The sequence below is a fragment of the Chlorocebus sabaeus genome, chromosome 1 (assembly GCF_047675955.1).
Source record: "Chlorocebus sabaeus isolate Y175 chromosome 1, mChlSab1.0.hap1, whole genome shotgun sequence".
Taxonomy (NCBI): Eukaryota; Metazoa; Chordata; class Mammalia; order Primates; family Cercopithecidae; genus Chlorocebus; species Chlorocebus sabaeus.
Window position 1 is genome coordinate 11,286,960 of NC_132904.1, and position 10,734 is coordinate 11,297,693.

At 52.7% G+C, this 10,734-nt stretch overlaps 1 protein-coding gene across 2 annotated transcripts; it reads left to right on the forward strand.

The window, feature by feature from the left end:
* Positions 1 to 305: 305 nt before the first annotated feature.
* On the forward strand, positions 306 to 9,250 carry MTA2 (metastasis associated 1 family member 2). 2 transcript variants are annotated; one of them, XM_037999201.2, is made up of 18 exons: positions 306 to 748; positions 1,485 to 1,552; positions 1,919 to 2,012; positions 3,536 to 3,653; positions 3,785 to 3,848; positions 4,034 to 4,151; positions 4,780 to 4,882; positions 5,075 to 5,174; positions 5,654 to 5,842; positions 5,935 to 6,009; positions 6,122 to 6,180; positions 6,352 to 6,449; positions 6,568 to 6,707; positions 6,968 to 7,196; positions 7,390 to 7,479; positions 7,832 to 7,950; positions 8,059 to 8,207; positions 8,433 to 9,250. In XM_037999201.2, exons 1-18 carry the CDS (start codon positions 721 to 723, stop codon positions 8,596 to 8,598), a joined length of 2,007 nt encoding a protein of 668 aa, XP_037855129.1. In that variant the 5' UTR covers positions 306 to 720; the 3' UTR covers positions 8,599 to 9,250. The 2 variants fall into 2 exon arrangements, with proteins under 2 accessions (XP_037855129.1, XP_037855130.1); XM_037999202.2 differs by lacking the exon at positions 306 to 748 and adding an exon at positions 921 to 1,149.
* Positions 9,251 to 10,734: the final 1,484 nt, after the last annotated feature.

Sequence of the window (10,734 nt, forward strand, 5' to 3'; positions counted from 1 at the left end):
GTGGGGACGAAGGAAAAGAGGCGTGCGGAAAGGGCAAGGGAGCGTAGACCATTTATGCAAATAACAGGCAAAGCCGCTTGCAAATAACCTGGCGAAACGCTAAGGCGCGCGAGTCTTCGGGGCGGGAGGAGGAGCTGCAGGGCTCCAGCTAGGACAGAGTTAAGCCCCACTCCTCTCCCGCCCTCGGAAAAAGGGGTGGGGGGGCCGAGCTGCAACGGAAATAGCCGAGCGGTTGGCCGACAGGAGCCGAACTCCTTCCGGAAGTAGCCGATCTGCGGGGTCTCGCTCTCCGACCTGAGCCGAGCAGTGGGCCTTGTTCTCCGGATCGGCCGAAGGTGTTCCGGAAGGAGGCGAACCCTGAGGCGGGCCGGGCAAGCCTTCCCTGCGGCCGGCAGAGCCCAACGACTAGTAGGACTCGGCGGGGGTGGGGGTAGCTGCAGCCTGGCTCTCGCCTGGCAGGAGCCGAGCTCGTTCCGGAAGAAGCCGAGCGGACCGGGGCCAGCCTCAGCGTCCCGGGAGTGAGGCGATAGCTGCGGCAGCGACAGCGCGGGCCGGGATGAACCGCGACGGCTGAGGCAGCGGAGGTGCCGGCTGCGCGGGCCCCAGTGAGACTCCCTCGAAGCGCCAGCCCACTGTTCGGGGCTTTGCCTCTAGCCGAGCCCTGCCCCCGCGAGCCTCCCGGACCCCTTTGTGCGGCCGGAGGCGGCGGCGGGAACGGCCATGGCGGCCAACATGTACCGGGTGGGAGGTGAGTACTGGGCGCAGGGGTACAGGGTCCGGGGCGGGAGAGGTTGGGGTCGGGACCGGAGGGGCTCGGCACCGGGTGGCGCGAGGCGCAGCGTATGGGGCGGCATGGACCGGAGCACGGACCGGAACCGGAACCGGGAGACGAGGAGCTAGGGTGCGGGAAACCGCGACGCGGCAGGGCGCCGAGACTCCTGGAGAGAAGCTGCGGGCAGCCCCGACGGCACTTTCAGGGCTGCGTTGGGGGCTCCCCGGGGCACAGAGTGGGCTTCGGAAACCGGTTCCGAAGGAGCTGACAGGGTGGGGAGGGAACGTGAGGGGCTGGGGCGACGGCTTTGCCACCGCGGAGGAGCCGCCCGGAGGTTTCCTCTTCCCAGGCGTTATTGTGCGCCTCAGTTCGAAAAGGTGGGGGCCTTGCGCTAGAGCGAACAATTACTTCGCCGCGACTGAGGTGCAACTCGTTGCTGAGTTGTGGGGACTGCAGGGGAACCCCTGCTTCTTGCCTGTTCCTTAAGGCTCACTTTTGAGTAATGGATCTGATTTTAGAACTAGGTGCGGTGGGGGTGGGGGACATCCTTGTTTTCTCTTAGTCTTTACACTTTCACATCTCAGCGCGCTCTCTGCCTGAATCCTTATCTTCTTTTGATCCACTCAGGCCAACTTTCTCTCCTACTCTGGTGCTCTGCGTCTCTCCCATCTCCTCTGATCTTCGTGGTTCTCCCCCCTCCCTTCCCTTACAGATTACGTCTATTTTGAGAACTCCTCCAGCAATCCTTACCTGGTTAGACGGATTGAGGAACTCAACAAGGTGAGTGGAGCAGAATCCCTCTCCCTCCCTCCCCCAGTGGTCTCTTCTGAGGTTTCTAACTTCAGGTGGAAGAGAGGACCCTATACTAAGTACCCATTCATATTCATTCATTCATTCATTGGATGTATTCAGGAAAGGCTATTGAGAGCTTAGCAGGAACTTTACTATTCTGTCTCTTGGGGGCAAAGGAAAGGGATTTGGAAGTCTGTCCTTGAATGTAAGTCTTTACTCGTATTTTCTTGGGCTTATTAATTTAGGTCCCTGTGAAACTTAGTTATTTGTCTCTTTGTGTATTTCTGTTCCCAGATGATCAATTTTCACTGCTACGTTGTTTTGTTTTTGGTTTTGGTTTTTTTCTCTCCTTAGACTGCAAATGGAAATGTGGAGGCAAAGGTCGTCTGTCTTTTCCGGCGCAGGGACATTTCTAGTAGCCTCAACAGCTTGGCTGATAGTAATGCCAGTGAGTATCTTCATCCCTTTCTTTTCCCCCTCCCCATGATCTGAGGCCTGGGCATGTCCCTGCAGGTATTTCCCCTGGTAGCATGCCCAAGGCAGAGGTGTGAGTTTGGGGGTGGGAAATGCCTGGCCTGAGGAGGGAGACCTGTTTTTACACGTTGGGGTTGGAAGCAGGGTGGAGAGATTGTGATAAGGAAAGCCATAATATGGTTTGTGGATGAGAGTAGGAGAGAGACAATAAGGTTTATTTAGGGGATGAAGACGGGGTTTAAGAAACAATGCTTTTCTAAAGGGGGGCAGTTTGGGGTACACTGGGACAGTAGGTGATGACTGAAGGTCAAGGTGAAGAGGAAGAGATTGTACTGAGAAGCCCGCATAACAGAGAAGCAGCCTTATTTTGTAATCATAAGGTGGTGACAATACCTGGAAGTTAGAAGATGTCTGGAAGTTTTCTTGCACTTTTTAATTTCTCACCTTGCCCATTTCCCCACCTGCGCCCCCCCCCCCATTTTACATATTTCCCTTTTCATTTTGCTCTATTTTCATCCTCTTTAAGGTCTCATTTTCTTTTAAAAAATTTTTTTTCCTTAGCTTCTTTTTCCTTTCCTGCTTTGGTTTTCTTTTTCCTTCCTTTTGTTCCACCTTTCTAAATCATTTTCCTTTTTCAGACTGCTCTGGGTGAGAAGGGGTTAAAGAGGAGCCTGGCTAACCAAGTTCCCTGGCCCTTTAGGGTTTCCAGCCCCATCTGGCAGGGGCTGACCTTGGCCTTGTCCAATCAGAAGGGGTGTTGGGGGTGTGGTCCCCCTTGCCTTAGCACAGGGTTTCCGGAGCACACAAGCGAGGGGTGGAGCCTACTGCACAACCCCCCCTTCTCCCTGAGGTTGGGAACAATGCACCAATGAGCCTGGGCCTGAGGCTTTTCTGCCCCCTCCCACTTTGGTTGGCGCCTAGCCAGATTAACCCCTTCCACTAGGTTTCAGGGCAAGCTGCAGCTCTTTCAGGAGGAAGATGTTGGCACTAGCTTGAGAGGTGTTGTCCTTGAAAACCCTAGGAACTATTATTAGCCAAGTAGAGAATGAGGGATAGTTAGGGCTGCATGTGATGTTTTAGAGCAAAGAGTCTCCTGAAATTGAAAAGAACTGGTAAACACAGTCTTGTGTGATATTTTTTTCATCTTACTGGGTTCCTGGACCTCAGGCTGGTTTAGCAAGAGACAAATGTAATGTTCTTGCTGGCCTGTTGTGGACTTTGGTGTCTGAGCATTGGCAGCTGGGTAGCGATGTATGTCTACAGCATTCTTCGTACTCTGAGCAGTTCTTCCCTAAGAGCATTACTGATGGGAGCATCTATGATGGGGTATACAGCTAAGAAGGAAAGCTGGTAGGATAAAGGCATAGAAGGCAGACACCTGGGAAATGTGAGAAAAAAACAGCCAAGATACGAAATATTTTCCCTGAGTTAGAGTTTCCAGGGTGGTGTCTTGCTGGATCCATTTCTGACTTGGTTTCTTCCTCCTTAATCTCCCAGGGGAGTTTGAAGAGGAATCAAAGCAGCCAGGGGTGTCTGAGCAGCAGCGCCATCAACTGAAGCACCGGGAACTTTTTCTTTCTCGGCAGTTTGAATCATTACCAGCCACCCACATAAGGTACAGGACAACTGGGGCCAGAATAGCCTGCATGCACTTACGTAGAAGATGGAGAGAAGGAGGTGGTATTCAGAGATGCTGTGGGGAGGGAGAGTGGGGCTCACTGGGGTTTTCCGATCTGTCTTCTATAGGGGGAAATGCAGTGTGACCCTCTTGAATGAGACAGATATCTTGAGCCAGTACCTGGAAAAGGAGGTGAGAAAGAGATGTTGAGAGAAGAGGGAGGGGAATGGGTATTGCTCACAAAAGGGAGGGGGAAAGGAGGACAATGATAAGGTACCCGGTTGCCAGACTGCCGGCCATGGAAACTCAGATACACCTCCCTCCCTGCCGCCTATGTGGATTGCTGCCCTGCTTACCTTGTCTCTCCCCAACTCCAGGACTGCTTTTTTTACTCACTGGTGTTTGACCCTGTGCAGAAGACACTTCTAGCTGATCAGGGCGAGATTAGAGTTGGTTGCAAATATCAAGCTGAGATCCCAGATCGCTTGGCAGAGGGTAAGCAACAGGACAAGACTGTATGGCTACCAAGTTATCTAAATCTAAGGGGCACTTTAATTTTTTGTATTTTTTTTTGAGATGGGGTCTTGCTCTGCTGCCCAGGTTGGAGGGTAATGGTGTGATCTCAGCTCACTGCAAGCTCCGCCTCCTGGGTTCATGCCATTCTTCTGTCTCAGCCTCCCGAGTAGCTGGGACTATAGGCTCCCGCCACAACGCCTGGCTAATTTTTTGGTGTTTTTAGTAGAGACGGGGTTTCACTGTGTTAGCCAGGATGGTCTCGATCTCCTGACCTCATGATCCGCCTGCCTTGGCCTCCCAAAGTGCTGGGATTACAGGCGTGAGCCAATGCGCCTGGCCCCAAGGGGCACTTTAATATTATAGTCTCTGTGAATGGTGTCACCTGGGGTTGTGTAGTGCACAGTCTGCAGGGCTCTCTGTCATGACCCTGACAGAATGGGACTGTAGGAACCTGAAAAGGGCAAATGGGAACAGTTGGGAAGAGAAGTCAGAGAGTTGACAGAATCCAGGCAGAAGAAGAGGAAGGAGGAAGTGCTATTGTGAATGAAAAGACACCAATGATTTCCCCCTGCCCTCTCCCTGTGGTTGCCATTGTTCTGTTCCCCAGGAGAATCTGATAATCGGAACCAACAGAAGATGGAGATGAAGGTCTGGGACCCAGACAACCCTCTCACAGACCGGCAGATCGACCAGTTTCTCGTGGTGGCCCGGTGAGGGGTGGGTGGATAGGGAAGATGGGCTGGGGGAGGTGTGGACATTGTTCTGAGTCCCATGGTTCTTAGAGGTGGACTTTATCTCTTTCATTGGCATAGATGTTTTCCTTCTTTCTCTTCTGGCTTAGTTTCCCAGCCCACTTGGGCTTTCTTCTTCTTTGGCTTTTGACTTCTCAATTTCTCCCTTAGAGCTGTGGGAACCTTTGCAAGAGCTCTAGATTGCAGTAGCTCCATTCGGCAACCAAGCTTGCACATGAGTGCAGCTGCTGCCTCCCGAGATATCACCCTGGTGAGCAGAAGTTGGTGGGTAGTTGGGCAGGCTGGGCTTTCTGGGGACTTGCAGAGCCTAGGGACAGGAGAGGAGGGTATCTCTGAGGGAATGGGATTGTTTTTTTTTTTTTTTTTGAGACGGAGTCTCGCTCTGTTGCCCAGGCTGGAGTGCAGTGGCGCGATCTCAGCTCTCTGCAAGCTCCGCCTCCTGGGTTCACACCATTCTCCTGCCTCAGCCTCCCGAGTAGCTGGGACTACAGGCACCCGCCACCACGCCTGGCTAATTTTTTGTATTTTTAGTAGAGACGGGGTTTCACCGTTTTAGCCAGGATGATCTTGATCTCCTGCTCTTGTGATCTGCCCGCCTTGGCCTCCTAAATTGCTGGTTTTATGGGTGTGAGCCACCGTGCCTGGCCGGGAGTGGGAGTGTTTTAAGGAGCAGGAAGGGAGTGGTGCCAAAAGTTTCGGGTCCTCAGTTGCTCTCCATCTTCCCCATAGTTTCACGCCATGGATACCTTGCAAAGGAACGGCTATGACCTGGCTAAGGCCATGTCGACCCTGGTACCCCAGGGCGGCCCGGTGCTGTGTCGGGATGAGATGGAGGAATGGTCAGCCTCAGAGGCCATGCTATTTGAGGAGGCCCTAGAGAAGTATGGGAAGGACTTCAACGATATTCGCCAGGATTTTGTAAGTGGATGACGCTAGGAGGAGAGGTGACAGGTGAGGGAACCAGGACCTGGGGCCAGATGCCTGCTCATTCTTCTCCCTCTGCCCCTTAGCTACCCTGGAAGTCACTCGCCAGCATAGTCCAGTTTTATTACATGTGGAAAACCACAGACCGGTATATTCAGCAGGTATCATCTGGGCTGGGGAGGGTGGACCATAGGCTACCTGCTGACCTCTGCCTTTGAAGTTGATGATATTCTCCCTGCTCTGATCCTTCTCTTTCTTTTTTCCTTCTTACAGAAAAGATTGAAAGCTGCTGAAGCAGACAGCAAACTGAAACAGGTCTACATCCCCACCTAGTAAGTGTAGTGGTTAGGGGAGACCAGAGTGTTTTCCTTCCCTTCCCCTAACTTGTGCCTTCCTCAGTGATTGGGGGTGGGCAGGAGGTAGGGTCACATTGAGAGTGGAAATTGATTCTTTTTCTTGACCAGTTTCTTGGTTTTTTCCCTTCTCCTTGCCTTCCCCATTAGCACTAAGCCAAACCCTAACCAGATCATTTCTGTGGGTTCAAAACCTGGCATGAATGGGGCTGGATTTCAGAAGGGCCTGACTTGTGAGAGTTGCCACAGTGAGTTATGGGGGCACTGGGATGGTGGGGATGGGTGGAAGGCCTGCTGTGGCTCAAGAATCTGTGGGGCTCAGGTAGCATGCTTCTTCCCCGTCCCCCTCCTCTCCATGCTCTACAGCCACACAGTCTGCTCAGTGGTATGCCTGGGGCCCACCTAACATGCAGTGCCGCCTCTGTGCTTCCTGTTGGATCTACTGGAAGAAATATGGGGGACTGAAGACCCCAACTCAGCTTGAGGGAGCCACTCGGGGTACCACGGTAAGGATCAGTGGGGGGAAAAGCAGGGGAGAGCAGTAAGCATATTGATGTGAGCTTAGGTGAGGGCCAGAATATCCAACTCTTTATATGGTGATCGTTTGATGGGCAGGGGGTGCTTGATGCTGGTTGGGGAGACATATAGGCCAAGAGGTCAGTAAAGAGATTAGGCAGGAATAAATTGTCTTCTGCAGGGAATGGAAGAAAGAAGGGAGCCTCAATGCTGATTTCTGCTCTCTCTCTTTCCTATGCTCTTCTTCTAGGAGCCACACTCGAGGGGTCATTTGTCCAGACCTGAAGCTCAAAGTCTCTCCCCTTATACAACCAGCGCCAACCGGGCCAAGCTACTGGCTAAGAACAGGCAAACTTTCCTGCTTCAGACCACGAAACTGACCCGTCTTGCCAGACGCATGTGCAGGGACCTATTACAGCCAAGGAGGGCTGCCCGACGGCCGTATGCTCCTATCAATGCCAATGCCATCAAAGCAGAGTGTAAGGACAGGGAGTGATGGGGCTGGTGGTGGGTTTAGGGTTGCTCTGCCCAGAGATGATTGTTTCTCTGGATGTTTAATAACAGGAGGCATAGTAGGCCACAGGTAATTTTTTAAAGATTAGACTTGGCTTCTGGCCTCAGAGGAGACCTGAATGGTGAAGCCTTTCAGAAGCTTTCATCTTTGTTCTGCAGGCTCCATTCGACTTCCTAAGGCCGCCAAGACTCCATTGAAGATTCACCCTCTGGTGCGGCTGCCCCTGGCAACTATCGTCAAAGATCTGGGTATGGGATGAGGACCAGTGAGGGTGGCATCAGGCTCCCAGTCCGTTCCCTGTCCGACATCTTCTCTCCCCTTGTTTTCTTCTTCCCCATAGTGTCCTCAGAGATTTAGTCTAACAAACTGTACTTTTGTTGTTTAATAATTTTTTTTGTAAACTATTCAGTGTCACTGTGCTGATTTGATAAGGTCATACTGATATTTGAAATACTAGTGATAGCTTGCCAGAACCTTCCCCCATTGCTACTTTTGGGGATGCCCAGGTAAACTGCTGGTCCAGGGGAAGAGATGGAAGTAACGAAGGGGAACTGTGTAGGGAAGAAAAGGTGTGAAAGTTTTCTATTACTTTTTTTCCAGTGGCCCAGGCACCCCTGAAACCAAAAACACCTCGGGGTACCAAGACACCGATCAACAGAAACCAGCTGTCCCAGAACCGGGGACTGGGGGGCATTATGGTGAAACGGGCCTATGAGACTGTGAGTTGACAGAAAGGGGTGGGCCAAGCTGAGTTGGGTGGGCTTTTGTTTCTCATAGGAGTCTGAGAGGGTCCCTTCCCTCATTGTGCCATCCTGCCTCTTTTCCAGATGGCAGGGGCAGGGGTTCCTTTCTCTGCCAATGGAAGGCCTCTGGCTTCAGGGATTCGTTCAAGCTCACAGCCAGCCGCCAAGCGTCAGAAACTAAACCCTGCTGATGCCCCCAATCCTGTGGTGTTTGTGGCCACAAAGGATACCAGGTAGGGAGTCTACCGTGGGAGGGGCTGAGAGGGACAGTCCAGGCTGGTGAGTGTGGGGAGTAGGAGTTTCAGAGCAAGAGCTCTAGGAAGGTTGTGGATGCAGGGTGGGGATGCCAGAAAAGAATGGGCCAGAAGGCAGAATTGCAGTGTGGAATGTGGGGCTTCACCTGGAGGGCTTAGTGTTCTCTAAGCCTTTTCTGTTTCTCACTTGCTCTTTCTGGCCAGGGCCCTACGGAAGGCTCTGACCCATCTGGAAATGCGGCGAGCTGCTCGCCGACCCAACTTGCCCCTGAAGGTGAAGCCAACGCTGATGGCAGTGCGGCCCCCTGTCCCTCTACCTGCACCCTCACATCCTGCCAGCACTAATGAGCCTATTGTTCTGGAGGATTGAGCACCTGTGGGGGAGGGAGGTGGGCTGAGAGGTAAAGGGTGGATGCCCAGGGCACCCAAACCTCCCTTCCCTTTCGTGTCAAAGGGAGTGAGGAGTAAGGAAGAGAGCAAGTGAGTGTGCGTCCCTGGAGGGGTTGGGCGCCCTCTGGTGTTACAACCTCGAGACTTGTCTCATGCCTCCATGCTTGCTGATGGAGGACAGACTGCAGGAACTTGGCCCATGTGGGAACCTAGCCTGTTTTGGGGGGTAGGACCCACAGATGTCTTGGACAGTTTTGGGGGGAGGGTTTTTTAATTTTTTAAAAATTTTGCCTCCCTTTGTGAAAGGGGATGGGGAGGGGAAGAGTAAACAGATAACAGGTGGTGGTACCTGGCTGGGGGAGGGGGGCGTGCACTGCCATGTCTTTTTTTTTTTTTTTTTTCCTAATTGGGGGTTTCTCTTTCTGTCCGGTGTCCGGACTATCCTAATTGGAGTTTGAGGCCCCTAAGCTGGCATCAACCCCGGGCCATGCTCGCTCTTTCCTTCCCTCCCCTCCCCCTCCGCCTTTTGTACGCCAGTTCTCAGAAATAAAGATCTTTTGTCCGTTTTTTTAACCTCGGATTCTGTAATTGGTTCTTATAGTAACAAATAAAAAGCTGTTTTCTTCAGCTTCTCCTGGCTCAGCTGTTCTTTGCCATGGGTATGTGTTGTGTGTGTGTTGGGGGTGTCTTTGACAGGGAAAATAAAGGACAAAGGACAACAAAGGAGGTACAGATGGTTCTTGCCTTGGGAACAGCTTTATGAGATATGCAGCCTGGACCGAGGCGGCTTGCTCCAGCTAGCCTTCTTGTGGGATCCAAACTGCTCCCCAGCTCCCAGTGGTGATGGAGCCCAAGCACCATCTTGGCCCAGATTCCTTCAAGGGAGTTGAGATGAGCTTTCTGGATGACTGGTGGCCTCCAGAGGAAAAGAGAATGGGGGTGTTTCTTCTGTTTCCCACCTCTTACTCCCCTCTCCCTTTTACTTAAGGAATTCAGGAAGTTGCTAGCAGCCAGGGTAACATGTACACCACCTTGGTGGTGGTGATGCGGTTATAGGAGGATCTCCTCACCTAGCTGTGTGCTGTATTTGGCAGATGAGAATTTTACCATTGAACCACTCGAGCACCTCTGGGTGTATGTGTACAGCCTGCTGCTTCAGGATCCTCAAGGCCAGTCTCAGCAACTGCCTTGATACCCTGATCCACTGTAGCACCGTTTCCTGCCTGAAAGGTTTGGGACACTGAGATTAGATGCCTGAGCAGGGCTCATTAGAAGGAACACCTTAGGAGAGACAACAAGAAGTTCAGCCTACTATGTGCTCCTTGGGCACTTCCTTTAGAGATGGGGAACAGCCTCAGCAGTTGTGACTTGCTCAAGGTCAAAGACCTTGGTGTCTGCCTTAGGTCCACTGCTCTTTGCGCCATTCAAAGCTGTGGGCTGAGCCCATCTGAAAGTCCTCTCCACCTCCTTATGATCCCTGTCCCTAGGGCATCCCCAGCTCCTGTAGTCCCTCCCTGTACTGAGCCTACACCTCGGCGGTGTTGGGAGGAACTGACAATTATACCAGATGGGCTTTGACAGCATTCGCCCCCTCCAGTGTCTTCACTCAGTTACCGGTACTCGGTTTTGTCTTGTCGCACTGCTCTGGGGTGCGCCAGTGGCTCTGGCGCCTCGGGAGTACACCACGCAGCCCACTACCGCGGAAGGAATGGGCCTGGCTTCAGGGACCTTGTGGAGTCCGGAAGGTGCCCGGTGGTGGCAGAGCTCCCTAACCAGGGCTAGAAGCAGTCGCAGAACACCCGTTTTGCGAGAGGACAGGGGGTGGAGGGAGGGAGTAACAGCCCTGAAAAGGTTGGAAGTCCAGGAACAGCCCTGGGCTCCGTGGGGCAAAGGATTGGAAGCCGCCGATCCTCCGCCTTTATTCGTCGGGTAAATAAGGGTCGAGGGTACCGACACAAGGGTATCTACTGCGGGGTGAAGGAGCTGCAGCTAGACGCTACCCAGCGCCGGCCTTTGTGGCTGCTGTCATAAATATTCATGATGCTTTGGGCCAATCAACGCCTAAACAGCTTAAAGCACACCAATCGGCTTACCGCATGCAGATAAGCATCGTAAC

Coding starts and splice junctions, on each gene's coding strand:
- MTA2 (XM_037999201.2), top strand. CDS start 721: ATGGCGGCCAACATGTACCGGGTGGGAG. Junction 1,553..1,918: donor GGATTGAGGAACTCAACAAG/GTGAGTGGAGCA, acceptor TTCTCTCCTTAG/ACTGCAAATGGAAATGTGGA. Junction 3,849..4,033: donor GCCAGTACCTGGAAAAGGAG/GTGAGAAAGAGA, acceptor CCCCAACTCCAG/GACTGCTTTTTTTACTCACT.